Source organism: Myripristis murdjan, chromosome 17, assembly GCF_902150065.1.
Source record: "Myripristis murdjan chromosome 17, fMyrMur1.1, whole genome shotgun sequence".
Classification (NCBI taxonomy): Eukaryota; Metazoa; Chordata; class Actinopteri; order Holocentriformes; family Holocentridae; genus Myripristis; species Myripristis murdjan.
Window position 1 is genome coordinate 1,303,900 of NC_043996.1, and position 17,003 is coordinate 1,320,902.

Here is a 17,003-nt window from a genome sequence, read left to right on the forward strand (position 1 = left end):
TATCCCCATTTAACTTTCCATTCTACAAGTCTCATTGGGCAATTATTTTACAGAGTGGCTTGTTTACATGTTGCTGCATCCAGGCTGAACTGCACATGCTATAAACTAGGAATTACAAGAAAACATGCAAAATAATAAAGAGGAAGATAGCACCACTGTTGTCCTATGTAACAGCTAGAGGGGAAGTGAAATAATATTTTTTTCAAAACTGGTTTATCTTTGCTCCCCTCTTGCCACCAGTGACCATACACCAACATTTAATGGGAACAGAGTAAATGTCCAGCATTTCAATTTGAAAGAATGCTCTGTTACAGTCGCAATTTGTTATTTTAAACTGATAAGAAACAGCTTTGACAGAAAAATAAAACCCTACCGCTATGCGATTTTATATTCGTGCAGATGGCAATGACCAAAAGGGAAAGCATAAAATGTTTCCATACGGCAATAACTCATTTAATATGGACGTTAACCAGGCATCATAACCAGGTTTCTCGTGTGAGTGTAGCAGCATTATTCTAATCCAGTTATGACGTTTACATCCGTCATCACAAACACCAGATTTGGCTCAGAAACCGCCTGGGTTCTCTGCTAGGATCAGGGAGGTCTTTAGAAAAGGAAAAGTTGCCAGGTGTCGTATTTCTCCACAGCTGTGGTCAACCTGTTCTGAGAATTTCTAGTTGACCTAAATGTGAAGCCACATAATGAGAACAGACTTGACTTCATGAAGCTCAGATTTGTGTATTGCAAATGCCTGAACATTGGGGTGCCCTTTGATGTCGGACCTTGATGTTGGAGCTCGCTTCAAGAGGTTAATTCAGCTAGGGCAATTTGAAGTGATACTTCCTGAGCTTGAACAACATCATGGTGTGGTACAAGTTATTTTACCCAGGTTAGCTCTGTTCTGTATAAAGCAGTATAAAATTGATAATGTAACCCTTAAAAAATGAAGTGTGACTTTCTATGGCAAGAAAAATATGAAACCATGGTTTCTGAACCATGGTTTTACGATAGCACTTACGATGGCTTACCTGCTGTTTTTCTAAAGTATTACTGCCAATTAATCATAGGTACCAGAAAATACCCTTTGAAAAAACACAGCAGTACTATGATTAGGACACTTGGCATAAAGTACCATAGTTAAACTGTGGTTATGACAGAAAAAACACAGGAAAGCATGGTGACTTTTTGTAAGGGAAGTTTTAATATTGGGAGAAATGATCTGTGTGATAAATCCCTTTAACTGTGATTTTAAAACTCCTGCAATTACTCAACTTTGCCACTAGATTCAACAATTGCTTTTATTTATTTATTTTCTATTAAGTTTCTGTCAGATAAGTTGTATAGTTTATCTTGATGCTGTGTAGAATGATTAACAAGACCATGTGCAGTCTTCACTGGACAAGTGCACTGCGCAAACACTTATTCTCCAGAGATACAGGTCTTCTGGATGAGAGCAGCAGCTTGGGGAGTAGAGAGGCTACAGCATTGAATCACTCCGCTTTAATTTCGTCCATCACTTGCCAAGAAAAAGTATGGTCCATTTAGGGTATTTTTTCTTCTTGGCAGAGATACTGCCCTCAAGGGGGAAAGCCCCACTGTACTAAGCCACATCATAACAAGTGAAATGACCGTAGTGTGTTGCAGCTGACAACACCCAAAGGAGACCTTGTCGAGGAACTGAAGTATTAAATGACTTTTTGTTGTAAGTGCTGGACCAGCTCTTCACAGTTACAACCATGTCTTCCCATCCCCTCACTGCTCAACTGTGGCCAAGTGTGTGTGTGTGTGTGTATATATACATACACACACACACACACACGCATGCACACAAAGACTACATCATGTTTGAGGCCTTTGGTATCTTGATCCAAATCTAAATAAGGGCAAGTGTGGCCTCAGAGGAGAAAGACAAACATGTGGCTTAGAGAGAAGTTTGCATTGTACAGGGAAAACAAGGATTGTTCATAGCTTGTCCAAACAAACCGGCCACTGCCTCTTGCCCTTCTAACACCCCTCCACTGCCAGACTGTGCTCATGGTTTACTATGTGTAGCACTAAAAAAAAGGGATAATTCACCCATTTTGGTAAATTATTATTTCACACCCCCTCCTCCTCCCCCCTCAGCTGTTCTGTAGGACAGTAGTGGTGCTGTCTTCCTCTCACTGTTATTGAGTGCTGGATACTGGCTGGAGGCTCCAAATGCTAACTGTTAGCTGAGGTGAAGTCTATCTCAATGGCAGGAGGCTAACATTCTTAAAAATAACTGCTTAATCCACTCAAAATTTTTAATAAACAATGTTTGAGTTTTGGCTGAACTCAAGATGGTATATATATATATATATAAATATTCACCATTAATAAAACAAACACTGTGTTAAGGCTGAGTTCTAATCGCACTGTTCTGGGTTCAAATCCAGCCTAAGGCCATTTGCTGCATGTCATCCCCTCTCTCAACCTTGCCTTTACTGTCTGTCAAATGAAGTAGAAATGCCAAATTAACCCCCCAACTCCACCCCCCCAAAAACAAAAACAAATTAAAAACAAACAAACAAACAAACAAAAAAACAGCAGTAATTAACAGTAGAGCTCCGTCCTTGTGCAGTCTAAGCCCTCTGTGCTGGCTGGCAGGTTGCTGAGCGGGTGCCTACATGATGAAGTGTGTCTGACAGAGGGAAGCAGAGGAAGAGAAGAGAATAGCCAAAACTTCAGTGAAAGTTGAGCTAGCCTACCATAGCTACTTCAGTGAAGTAAACAAACCACAGCTTACTTAAGCAGTCTACTCTCTACTGTCTGTGTGCTGGCTGCTGCTCCTCTGGCTCAGAGTGATACAGGAAGTGCAGAGGTTAGCAGATCCCTCTGGATGTTGATTACATGAAGGTAAATAATCTACATGTAATGTTATTTGAATCAGTCTGTAAGAGCTGTCTGTTAATTGCTTTTCATTTACTGTAGGATCTTAATTCAGAACAGTGCATAGACACTTCACTTCTGACTGATCTGGAAACATCTGCCCCCATACTACAGCCTTTACACATCAGCCAGCCACCCTGATATGATCCCTGATATGACTTTGCTGTTTTAGAGGGTCGGCAGCAGCCCTGTGGCATCCTCTAACACAGCCGGTTTCAAAGTGGCACCCAGGGACCTCAGGGGTCCTTAAGGGGCAGGGGCTCTTCAGCAAACTGAGGACTAGTTTAAATGCTTGTGAAAGGCAGCTGTGTTTAACACAAGAAATGTGACTCCTGTCCAGCACCACTGATCTGACCTTTAAATGTATCATTTTAATAATTATGAATATAGTTTTCTAGTATTTTAAAAAAAAAGTTTTCAATTTTTTTTCTTTTGTTGTTTTTCTTTGTCTTTTCTTCTCTGTTTTTTCTTTATTGTTTTCTTGATTCATTATATGTCTGATGGGTGTCTTATGTTATATGTATATGTATGTGTGTATATGTATGTTATCTGGTATCTGTTGTTTTGTCACGAGAAACAAGTGTCTTGGATGCAAGAAAAATTTCAGAAGAGATTCTGACAATAAAAGTTACTCAACTCAACTCAACTCAACTCAACATTTATCATTAATGTTCCTTTACTTTTTCCAGTACGAAAAAAAATCAGTGATTATTTTATGTCTTTGAATCTTTGCCAGAATTCAAGATTGCCATGTAAGCAATATAACAATTAATACAAACAAAAACATGTTTCTTATCAGGCCCCTCCAGGTAAAATCATGTCAGACTCGGCAGAATGTCAATCTGGGTGTCCAGAGCATGAACAAAGTTTGACAGTCACTAGAGTAATATTCTGTGAGAAAGACATTTACAACAACAGTCCTTTATTCTTTCTTCACATGTCTGTAGGTTGTTCAAAACACCTAAGCACCTGTTCATAAATGAGAGTTTTATTTTGAAAGTTCTGCAGCCACTTTTTTTTCTTTTGCATTTTGGCTGGCATGTCAGTGGAGGCTGAACCCAGTCACCTTTGAGGGCTACTCAACCATATATATATATTCCTTGAAGAGCACGGCCACGTAAATGTCTGAAAATTAGGCCACTTCGAGTCGAGTGTTTTCCCTTCATGTTTGATGTGGAGCTGCACAGGGTAAACATGAGGGACGTTTATTTTTTCTCATGTGTAGCCCTGCTGAGCGGGGTGAACGGATGGGTTTTAAACCCCACAGAGTCGCCAGCGCCTGGAAACCTTTCCGATGTCAATTTAATTCATCTAATTAAACCCAGCGGGTCGCCGAGCATCCACAGATCACGGAGGAAACGCTTCATAACCCAAAGCGACATGATTGCCATCCTGGACTACCATAACCAAGTGAGAGCGAACGTGTTCCCACCGGCGGCGAACATGGAGTATATGGTAAGACGAACTGTTTGTAACGCACTCGTTCTCCTGTTGGCGCTCGTGCTCACTGTAGCCTCCTGTGTCAAGAGTCCCGTCCGAAAAACTGCTCAAAAATGTCCCACTGAAGTGCTGGCTTGCTTCACACACACAGCCTCGCTAAGCATCAAATATATATTTTTGACTATTTGATAGATGCCGATCCTCAGTTCGGCACTCGTTTAACACGCCGACCAGCACGCATTTTTGTAAGAATTCAACTTTTACAGTCGGTTCTTGTAATTCCCCGGTATACCTACCTTCCACTAGAACACGCCGTGTTGGATGGGAGCCGGCAAAACGAACCAGTGCTTAAAACCACTATTATAACGTTGTTAAGTGCCGACTAGCGGATCATTTATATGCCGAATGTACCAGGAGCTTCTGTCAACTGATACAATTCATAAAGTTATGTTCTACCTACTATGTAGTGTAGGATTGCCAATAGGTTAGGTCTCAAAAATAACGACATTTTGAAATGTACTCTGGAAAACTGTTTCCTCCATAGTAGGGAGACCATATATGGGTATAAGACTAAGTGAAGTGCTTTACTATGATGATTTACTATGATGTGTGTGACTGACACACACACACACACACACACACACACACACACACACACCTACATACACATCACTTCTGGTGCAGCCCAGGATTTTTCCTAGAAAAAAGGGAATCCCTCCCAGGTGTCAGGCCAGCCAAAGTAAATATTTAATTGTATAGCTTGAATCATTATTGTATGGCTTAAATCTGTGAGACAGCATCAGAATTACCATTGACTTATATGAAAAAGTAACGAGCTGAAAAAAAAAAAAAAACAATTGGACCACTTGATCACATGAGAGCAGCAACAAGTTTGTATGTAAACTGGCAAAGTCGCACAGCCACTCCTCTCTCTTGCACTTCTTGTCCCTGCCCACCTCGCCCCCACTCCACCACCCTACAGAAGTGTAAGTCATGTCAATATGACAATATTTACTAAAGTCTGTGCCAGCAGTCTAATGGGTAATCTAAACAAACTGCTAAAAAGAGGTACAGAGAAGTCTCAACCTCTCCAGCACTTGAATGCAAGTCCTATATTGATTGGTGTTGTATTTTCATGGTATGGGTCACTGAATTTTCAGGAAATGGTGGGTGGGTGTGGGGGGTGGGAGTGGGGGGGGCAGGGGCACGGTAGGGGACAAACAACCTTTGGAGAGGAGGAGAAAAGGGCTGAAAACAGCAACATGGATCGCCTGTAATGATTTGGTATCGGTATGTTATATCATTCATACTTGTCAAATTACCCTAAGCTTTGAAAACAGGGAGCAAAATTTTGGTGCCATGGGTGACCATGATTAGCACCTGCCAGCCCCTACACAGCTCAGACAAAACCCTGCTTCATGTGTTAGGTTTGCCTGTTTCACTTTGATATGGATCTGTCAAGATGGAAAAAATATGTATTTGTGTTCTGTCATGTCACAAGCAGGGACTCTCTTCCAATAATGGATTTAGAGTGAAAAATATGTAAATGCAATAAATGCCATGCTAATGTCTCTCTAGACATGTCACAGTACACTCTTAACTGGGAACTCTGAGACACAAACAAGTTTGATCTTGAACAACAGCAGACAGAGGAGGACTCAGTGTAGCTCGTCAACCAGGAGGAACTAGACTGATCCATTTCCGATCCGGTTCCAGAAGTCTGTAGTCTTCTGGCTAATCCTAGAGCTGTATATAGACAGGTAGAATAACAAGAAAAGAAAACTGCAGTGGTTTTACACATGTGAGAGCTGGACAAAAACAGCACTCAAAAGATGAAAAGAGGATTGCCAGCTCAATGTTTCAGCACTCTAAGGGCTCTTTTTAACGATCTAAGTGCACAGTATGAAGAGCATGGCCCAAGTGCATTTAGGACATGTGCAAGTCCACTTCTGCTATTTTAACAGTGGAAAAAAGGCTGGTTGTGCCAGGTGCATGGTTCAAAAAGGTTTTAAGTCTCTTCATTAATCATGGGTGTGTTTTGGGTGTAACATGCAGTAAACCAACCACAGTGCTGTCTCCCATTCCCTTTAAAAGCCAGGTGTGTCACACCTTGGTGTGTTGCTGTTATAATGGTAGATTTTCTTACAGCAAGCTTCCTTCTGTCCTCAAGAAATGTTACAGCCATAATTAAAGACGAACATTTAGCTATCTAAAAGTTGCTGTTATATATGTGTGTGTGTATATATAGCCCTCTCTCTTGATCTGGCAGGTATGGGACAATGATTTGGCCAGGAGTGCTGAGGCCTGGGCTGCCACATGCCTGTGGGAACATGGACCTGCTTATCTGCTGCAGTTCTATGGACAGAACCTATCTGTCAGGACAGGAGGGTTGGTAGAATACACCGCAAAACATAAACACACACACACATACACACACACACACAGAGCACATGTTGAAACTTACCTGAGAACCATTCGTAGTTTATGACTCTTAAGATTCTTATAGATAGAGATGCTTTGACTAGTGTGGGTTTTTGAAGGCTGATATCAATACTGATCATTTTAGATTCAGAATCTGCTGATAGGTAACATTCTGAATTCATATTCAGTACCTTTAAATTTGATGATGTCCATGCCATGAAATCACAATTACAAGTATTGCCTCAGAATTTTATTCGTCCTCTATATATATTAATATATATTTATTTTAAATCTTATTGAATGCCCCAATACAATTGCCTGATTCTGGACCCTGGAATAAAATGTTCCTCAAAAAATTGAGCTATTCACAATTCATACAGGTCTGGTGTCCCAAATCAAATGCAGTTTCTCAGTTGAACAACAAACTGGGCCAATCAGCACCGTTGTAAGGTGGGACAAAGCTTGTTGGCATAATCCAGCTGTGCCAGAGCCAGGAAGGTCATAGCATATGAGCTAATACTGGCTAACAACTTGAGAAAATGGATGGCAAGGTTATAGATGCTGCCGTCTGATATGAATTAAAAATAAAAACATTCACGGCAAAGCAAGGTTGTGGACTGGAGGAAGTTTTGAGAAGGGAGGATGTTTTTTTTTTTTTTTTTTTTTTTTTTTGCATTCTGCCGATGAGATTTGGCAAAAGTTTAACTTAATTTATCAACTAGTCTTGCTGGAAATGACCCTCTGTCTGTTTGTTAGAATAAGCCAAGCTCTTTTAGAGGGAGCTGGTTTCTGTGGCTAGCCTGTGTGTTAGCCTCTAGGCTTACCAGAGCCAGAATTAGCCCGACTTCTCTGAATTCTGCACCAAATGTGTTTTATTGGCAATATCGAGCTCTTGCATGTGTTATGAGCCCTTTCACCAGCAAACCGACTTGAAGGATAAAGTTGCTGAGCTGATTTGCAAAAGCGCTGTAAACTGGCTAAAGCAGCTACTGTGTTGACTGAAAACTATTTCACAGCAGCTGGACACATCTGTCGGTAGTGACTGGTTCATGGGATTCAAATCCCCCCACCTACAGACACTGGTTAATACTGGGGCAGTTTCAGACTGAATAATGGCGTGGAAACGGAACAGTCATTTTGTCCTTTAGAATATCAGGTTCCCAATAGAACTAACTGAGGCTAAAGGCTTCCCATAAAGCACCAATGCAGTCCATAAGCATACACTCACAGTGCATGGGAGTCGTGTCATATTGCTGATAGTCACCTGCACCCTCCCTGTGCCACAGGTATCGTTCCATCCTGCAGCTGGTCAAACCATGGTATGATGAAGTGAATGACTATGTCTTCCCTTACCCTCGCTTCTGCAACCCCAGGTGTCCCATGTATTGCCGTGGGCCCATGTGTACACACTACACACAGGTAGGGAGATCATTTATTTCACCCTCTTAACAAAATTTATTTTAGTTAGTTTTTGTTTCAATGTTGGGGGGACTTATTTTGTAATTCTCTTGTCATTTTCTGATAACTTTCTACTAACTTCTTGTTAATTTTGGATTGTGTGTTGCTAATTTGTTTATCCAGCCTCACAGATCCCTCCCCATCCCTCCCCATCCTGGGGAAAGATCCCTCCTCTCCTGCTGAGGTTTCTTGCTGTTTTCTCTCCCTGTTAAAGTTTTTTTAGGGAGTTGTTCCTCATCAAGTGTGAGGCTGTAAGGACAGAGGATGTTGTAATGCTGTAAAGTCCCTTGAGGCAAATTTGTAATTTGTGATATTGGGCTATACAAATTCAAATTGACTTGACTTAAGCTCTTGGTGATGACACTGGGTCTGGCAGTGATGATAGCATCCATTTTGAATAGACATACTCCACAGGCAGTGTTCATGCCACCTTTCAAAGAATCTTTACAGGCACCATCGTAACTCAAGGGAGTTGCCGTTGCACGATCTTGATTTACTTGGCCACACCTCAAATTTAATATTATCCAGACAAAATAATGAGATTTACAGTTACTTTATATATCCTTGACTGTAGTATGCACAAAGAGGTTTTATTAATTTAAAAAAATGAATCAGACTTTTCTGTGTACAAACCGTTTTGCCAATCCGGGCCTCAGTGACGTATTCAGGAGTTCATTTCTTTCAAAGACATCTTTGTGGACATCCAGTTTCTGTTGTCCTACATTGAATGTTGTGTAGATATTTCTGATATGATTTGATCTGCATATGATTTGTATATGATATGATCTTTTTTCCCCTTTGATTTAGATGGTATGGGCATCTACTACCAGAGTGGGTTGTGCTGTGCAGACATGCTATAACATGTTGGTGTGGGGAGCACTGTGGAGAGAGGCCACCTTCCTTGTCTGCAACTACTCACCTAAGTATGTTTTTGTTGTCTGTTTGCCTCTATGAGATTTGTTTGTTTGTTTGATTAAAACAAACAAACAAACGAACAAACAATACATTAAAATACATACACATTTTATTTGCCACAGTGAGAAATTGTTTTTACAGTAAACTGTGATAAAATATTATATACAATGTGCAGTGACAAAGTCCAGTACTTTGGCTGAATTGGGCTAAATTGTTAAGATGTGTACTCCAAAAAGAGGATATTCACTCTTTACCAATACTTAAAATAATAAGGCATTTATTTTCTCACCATTGTCCATATAACACTGCTCCGTAGTGTCTGCCATTAACAATAGTTTATCAACACAACATTAAATCAAATGCAGCCATACAACATTGTCCGACGACTTGCAAAAACGGTTTGCTTCCCTCCAGTTAGCAGCGCCTGTGATTACTGGCATGAATCTGTGGCCAGCCTCAGCCTTAACCAAATGCCACCTAGTGCTTGGAGGAATATTACATTTAAATACATGGCTCCTACACAGCAGTTAGCCATACCATTTCAGCTTTAAATTATCATGACAACTGTTTTTGATGATGTATTTTAGTTCCATCTTAATTTACCATCTCAGTAACTTTTGTGGACTGTGCACTCCTGTGTCAATATTCCAGACGGTAATTCCAGTGTCTTCTACCTGTTGTGAAATGCTATGTAAAAATAATCTTGTGTAATACTAATCCTGTGTGAATTCAGGCCATATTGTGCCACTTTTTATCAGAAATATTTTTTTTTCTGGCAATTTTTTGTTTGGGGTCTTTTGATAATGGAGTTCTTTACTGCCTGAATTCATAAAATAATTATTATCCAACTGTAGACATAAAATCAAAGCCATTAAAAGACGTTCAAATGTTGATCCACTTGTCAAGGGCATGATGCTTGTGGCAGCTTTAGGTGAGATCATTTTCTGTCATAGGCTTATTATCTGCATAGTTGGCTACTACAGATCTGTATAAATTGTTGTAATAGTTTTATAAAACAATGGAATATATAACTAATGGAATAAGATGCACAGAACAGAGATGCTTCATCCCATCTGCATATGCCAAAGTCATTACAGAGGTTCTGCAATATCATTGCATAATGGGCCCATGGGATAATGCATCACTGCATTATCCCATGGGCCCTATCTTGCGCCAGAGTCCCTAAACCCATTATTTGGGGATTTAGCATTGCATAAGAGGCGTTCCCCCACAAAAGTTGATATCTTGCACACCTGCCGTGGTTCCTAAAACACTTGCGCTACCTGTTACATTATGCATAGGCATGGTTTGGGCGTTACAGCAGTTAATAATATATAAATATCATCATTATTATTATTTGACTATAGGCCAACAGACACACTTTATCAGTGTTTAGATGCCATCAAGGACAGGATGAGTCTAAACCTCCTCCAGTTAGATAGGTTAAGATTTGAGTTTTAACCAGGTTTCCATCATCAGCTTTCTGTCCAAAACATAACACAATCAGAGACCTCATGTCCATTTATCTCCAGCAGGTTTTTCCTTTCATTTGACACCTGTATGGATGGTTGGTTGACGTTTCAGCCTTTTTTAACTTCAGATATTAGGCATGAAATAAATTTTTTAAATATTGTATTGGAATTTGAATGTATTCACAAATTTGTTATTTATTGAAAAAATGACGAGACAACTCACTTTGTAACCCTCCTATAAGGTCCGTCTAGAAGTTTTCTGTACGACCTCTCCTCCTCATGGGTTTCCAAAACAATTGCCCGTAAAATATCACAAAATAGTGTCACACAGTGGCGAGCGGTGACGTTTTTGTGTAGTCATGCTGTGGTCCCAGTTTCATGCCAGCGGCTGCGAGGGTGCGAGCTCGAAAATTTTTGGGCATTTATTTATTAATAAAAATGCATAATATGGTTTTTAACTATACTATATCAACTCGACAACTCAATTTTGATAGACACACGTGCGCATTTTGCCCCAATGTTACCAACAACAATGTCTTGGAATTTAAGGTGTAAATGAAAGCGGAAATTATTAGAACGGACGGATGATGCAGTAATAACCAGTTACAGAGTCAAGCAAATGACACATGAATATGCTCACAGTGTTACCAACAAAATGTTGGAATTTACCGTGAGATCGGAACTATTCAGACGTGCCACAGGGTGATGCAAACACACAGCAATGTCACCAGCTAGCCTACATGGTCAATGAAATGACACACAAACATGCCCAACTGCCCATCAGGCTACGCACCAAAGTGACAAACATCAGAGAACACCTCTTTTTCAGAACACCTGCAGTAGCCTAAATCGATGAAACATGCCAGGTTACTCAACTGAAGTTGTATTTTCACCCATTTTGATTGGCACGATGCAGATGAAAGAACAAACTAATGTTAACGTTCCCGTACTAGCTAGCCAGCTAACGATGTTAACGGTAGGTGTCAAGTGAATGACTTGCTGTTGCCGCTGAACATTTCAAGCGAGCTTGCTATGTAGCTACTAAACACTGGCTACAAATGTACTCAGTACTCTGTCAATACTCAGTATCACAGAGCGCATACGCGCGTCAAGCTGTCAACTTTCCAGCATTTCGCTAGCAAATTGAGATAAATACGGGTATATAGGCAGCGGTTTGCAACCAAAATGATAGAAATAAGGTATATTATAAAAGGACACACTAGGAGACCAACATTTTAAAGATTTTAATTGAAGGGCTTGGGCATGCGCTGCATTTATAGCTTATTATGACCGCTCGCCCCTGGTGTCACACCATATCATATAAACTCCTGGGACAAAATCTTTTTGATCAGAGCTGCCTCAAAATATTATGCCTGGACTTGGAAAAGACCAGTATCACAAACAGACAATAACAGACAATAACATGACAAGGTGCTATGTTTCAGCACCATGGACAGTGCACAGTCTGCTGTCTGTGACTGTTGGTTTGACATGGAAAAATCAACCAGGTAAATCCATTTAGTATATGCTGAAAGTCAACATGTCCATGTGAACATACAGTCCACATGACATCATGAGACAAATAAAGAATGTGATGTGAAATGTCAAAACACATACAACATTTTAATGCTAAATATGCTAATTGTCACCTGGGCAGTAACTGTAAAAACATCATGCAGAGTCCAGATTAAATATAGAATATTCGTCAGCTTTAGCTAATCAGAATTCATGTGTTTAGTGATAGTTTTCATGCTATTGCTGGGTTAAGGCTCACGCCAGTTCAGATTTGCCTCTGACATCCACTGACAGTCAAAAGTATTTTGACGGTCATTTTTAATCCTAAAAAACAATGACATTTATTTGAAGACTATATAAGCATTCTTAAATGCACTTTATGTCCCAGCATTTGTTGTAAGTGGGCCTGCACTGTCTAATGGAAGATTTAGATCCCACTGAGACAACAGGTAGCCCCACTTTGTTTTGGGGAATAGCTGAGCTTTTCATGAACTTAATGGACATTTTTGTTCAGGAGTTAATTTGAGTCATGTTTTCCCAAAGTCAGACTTTCCTGTTAATACAGACTCCAGTGAAATCAGGAATCACTTGTTTTCCCATACTGATTAAAACAGAAGGCTGAGGAAGGTAGATTGAATGAATACACATCTGTATTTTGTTTCTGTTTGTTTCTTTGCAATATTGCAATTTCAATTCCATTCCATTTCTTGATGAACAAATGTGCTGCCTTGTTTTTTGTTTGTTTGTTTGTTTGTATGTTTTTTTCCCCCCAGAACCAGTTAATAAGCAAACAAAGCTTTTATTCTTTTTTTTTTTTTTTTTTTTTTTAAGAAAACCTTTGCCCAGTGGTCACAGTGGAAAATACAATTCAAAGTGCTTTTGTCTGCCATAGGCTGTAATTGGTGCTAGTATGCACAATGGATCTTGACCAGTTTAAATTGTTCTGATTGATGTTAAAGTGCCATGAGGAAGACTTTTTCAAGCCTGTGGGCTGATACTTTCTTGCTAACAAGAAAACTGCATGGACTGCATTTCAACCTGGCTGTCTCTATCCAGATACAGATCACTATTTAATACCAAATGTCTTCATACCAAGTACAATATTCATTTTCTTTGCTTCAAGCCACATATGTGTTTTTACCTTTTATAGCATTCAAACAATAATTTGAATCATTTGATGCCTATGTGTCAAGCGCAAAAAAAAGGTCCTCATGATTGGGAAATGGTTTTACAAAAGAGGGTTCTGTCTTGCAGATAAGATTTGTTTCTCTCTCAACAGGGGAAACTGGATAGGGGAGGCTCCATACCAAGTGGGTGTTCCCTGTTCAGCCTGCCCATCCAGCTACGGAGGCTCCTGCAGCAACAATATGTGCTTCCCAGCCATCCAGTCCAACTACATGTACTGGTTCAAGTAAACAGAGTGGTTGTTAGCGCTCATGCTTGGAGAGTTAACGGAGTTATATGTAACTGGATAACAAAGTCCTTTTTCAAAACATGGGAATTGCAGTCTGTTACAGTTACCAGAACGAATCGGATGACGGATTCTAAGAACAAGGAGGTGAACAAGCCACATAACTGCTACATAACTGAGACTCAGCTTTGAAAGGAAAAATTCAGAGACACACATTTTTGGCTTTATTGTTATTATTGCATATTGTATATTGCAATACATTTTAAAGGGATAGTTGACCTACCACTTGTGTAGGACAGTAGTGGTGCTATCTTCCTATCATTGTTACTGAGTTCTTGAGTTCTTGATACTGGCTGGATGCTCCAAATACTAACTGTTAGCCTCCTGACTTTGAAGGGGACTTCCCCCAGCTAACATTCTGAAAAATAATCGTGATGATAACAGCAGGGGAAATAATTTAAATTTTTTAAAAATGGATTTACTGTCTTCTTTATCTTCGGTATTATCATGTATTCTATATATGGGAATGTTACCCATTTACTGTACACAACCCTAGTGTACCAGAGCCTGTAGCAGGACCGAAAAAAAAAAAAAAAAATCCTGCACTGGTTTAAAGTATTGAGTCATGGCTCTGCATGATTTTTGCATCATGTGTTCCCTCTGTGCATTTTTCTTGTATATTTTTTTAATGATTTTTACGATGTTAAAATTAAGCTTCTTTTCGACAGGTGCTCAAACTATTACTTACAGTCATGTTTCACCTGAGATATGGGTTAGGTTTAGGGTTAGATAGAAGATATTCACTTTTCAGCATAAGACATCCATTGTGACAGCGTTCAGGAAGATAATGCATCTCGCCTGATCTGTCCAAGGATCAGTCAGTATGTGCGATTCCTAACAAATAAGCTTACTTCTTGAAAACTAGAACCCAGGACCAAACTAAATAGTTGCACTTGGGTGTACAGTACTGTATGTTATTGTTATTTGTACTGTCATTGTATCTGCTCAGTCTTAAAAAGGGAAAGAGATGAATAGGACTCACCATGGCTCCCCAGAGTGGCCCACATTGGTGACTGGAAAAACAAGAGAATTCCAGTCACACTTGTAGAGAAAAGAGGATGAAGAAAATGATTGCTTAAAAAACATAGTATTTTATCATGTCAAAATTGCATTTAAATTAAAATAAAAAACAATTCATAAAGTTTGTCAGAGGTGAATCACAAACCAGCAGGGTGCTGCACAATAATCAATGGACTGGCATTCAGTACAGCGCCTAGAAACATGTTTTTTTAGTTCATTATGTTGACTGACCATCAAATTCTCCTACATGTATAGATGTATGTAAGCTAAAATGTGAAATTGTTCTGTCAAAGGGAAATATGGCTTTAAGCATATTGTACTGTTGCAATGTTCTACCAGCCAGTTATTGTAAACTGTCATGTGAGATATATCATCATTTTATATTAAATTCTGTTTGCAAATACTGAATAGAACCAGTTGAATATTTGTTCCATGGGAGCTCCTGTACCGCTACTGTGCTTGTTTCTGTTCTCACCATTTTTAAGGATTTAGAAGTGCAGAGTTCCCACATAATGACAATCACCTAGGAGAGCTTCTCCTTTCGCCTGTAAATCAGCAAGGTTGATAGGTCCATACCAAGTACCACACTGAAAAAATAATATTACAAATCAATAATATGTTAATTTATATAGCACTTTCAGAAATGTAATTACAAAGCACTTAAAGGCAGAAAGAGTAGGATTTGTCGTTGTGGTTTGTAAACACAGCATTCAAAGTTGGCCTCCTCTCTGGCTAAGCTAACCGCTGGCAGTGAATTGTCCTCTCCTAGGGAGGCAACAGAATGAAACACATCCACAATGTAACCTACCTGTACAACAGATAACAGGCCAGCAGCACATTGCTCTTCATTCTAATCCTCTCCCTCAGTGCTCGCCAGCAGGTGAAAGCCAACCCCAGACCCTCACTAAATTTCCGACACACCCACTGTCCAGAGGCTGACACCCAGAGGAGTCAGGAGCTCAGCAAATCAAGAAAATCCAGGTCGCCAGTTTCTGCAGATACACACACACAAACACACACATCTAGTGGCTCAGAAGTGATGATTGAGAGGGATTATTTTTGTACACACACACACATATGTATATATTTATAAACACACATATGTAGCAAAATCCACATTCTGTCTTCAATATAAAAGCAGTTAAAACACAACAGTAAAGTAACAGTAAAATAAATCAAATTCAGCAGAACAGAACTTAAACTGAGATGATGATATGTTTATATTATGAGATAAGAATAAATAACATAATTAAAAGTTTCAAACAACTAGGAGAATGCCTTAAGATTAAAAATATGTTTTAAGAAGGCAGAAACTTTGCCTGAGATCTGAGATCCTGTTCCATCCAGCCCGACCCCTTTGCTGCGTGTCATCTCATCTCTCCCCTGCCTTTTCTTGTCTCTTTCTACTGCCACTATAAATGATAACGTGAAATGCCAAAAAACAAAACAAAAAAGACCATCAGATTACATTCTTCATTCAAACCCTGTGGGTTTTATGTTTGCAATGTATGGATCCTATAATATACTCTTCTCAAAAGTGTCTTTATTATATCACAGTGTGTACTGATTTGTGTTACTTTTTCTATTGCCAATGCACTGTAAATCACTGAGGCTGCATCTGGGTTGTAAGGTCACAATTATGGGGGGTGGTGGTGGGGGGGGGGGGGGGGGGGGGGGGGGGGGGGGGGGGGGGGTGTCAGAATTCTGAAATGTGAAGTCACAGTTGTCAGAAAAAAAAAAATCAGAATTTCAAAGCTGAAAGGAAGTCCCGGTTCCTTCTCTAAATGGAGGATCTTCACTCATTCTACATTTTCATTAGGCATAGTACTGGAAATATATCACTAGATGGAGCTATTTCGCTTTTTGAATGATTTTAAGAAAGCTCGAGAGTCGGTGATAAGAGAAGAGATGAGAATGAAGAAAATCACTATGAGGTGGGCTGGAGAGACAAAAAGGGTGAAGACTATGGGGAGGAAAAAGAAAAAAGGGGTATGATGAGGATGGCAAAACGCTGGAGAGAGTTTGCAGCTCTGCACCAGAGTGACTCTCCCTGAACAGACAGGCTTGAATAGCTGTGAATTGAAATTGTGAATTGGTCAGTCAGTGACAACAGTGCGCATTGTATTCCCCAGGCCAGACAAAGGAGAATAAGAAAAAAAAATATTTGATGTTCAGCAAAGCATGATTATGGAAAATTGTGCTGCATAAACAGGTGGCTTTTCCTCAGATGAACCCCTTCTGTCTTAAGTATTAATGCACCTCAGTAAGAAGACATGCCAGTGATTCTGCTAGGACAAGGGGACCTGCTGGATCTGTTCATTCCACAGGTAAAGGTATATATGAGCTGTTTTGAGCCTAACTTGTTTTTACAAGAATAACTA

General features: G+C 39.8%; 1 protein-coding gene across 1 annotated transcript; it reads left to right on the plus strand.

The window, feature by feature from the left end:
* The first annotated feature begins 4,016 nt into the window (after nucleotides 1-4,016).
* Nucleotides 4,017-14,147, plus strand: LOC115375301 (peptidase inhibitor 15-like). The gene is made up of 5 exons (XM_030074716.1): nucleotides 4,017-4,365; nucleotides 6,620-6,738; nucleotides 8,058-8,190; nucleotides 9,037-9,152; nucleotides 13,411-14,147. The coding sequence occupies exons 1-5, from the start codon at nucleotides 4,075-4,077 to the stop codon at nucleotides 13,544-13,546; spliced, it is 795 nt and encodes a 264-aa protein (XP_029930576.1). The 5' UTR covers nucleotides 4,017-4,074; the 3' UTR covers nucleotides 13,547-14,147.
* The last annotated feature ends 2,856 nt before the right edge of the window (nucleotides 14,148-17,003 follow it).

Excerpts from the sequence above, each read along its gene's own strand:
- LOC115375301 (XM_030074716.1), top strand. The coding sequence starts at position 4,075 with ATGTTTGATGTGGAGCTGCACAGGGTAAACATGAGGGACGTTTATTTT. Across the intron at positions 4,366-6,619 it reads CGGCGAACATGGAGTATATG|GTATGGGACAATGATTTGGC; the intron begins GTAAGACGAACT and ends TTGATCTGGCAG. Across the intron at positions 6,739-8,057 it reads CTATCTGTCAGGACAGGAGG|GTATCGTTCCATCCTGCAGC; the intron begins GTTGGTAGAATA and ends CCTGTGCCACAG.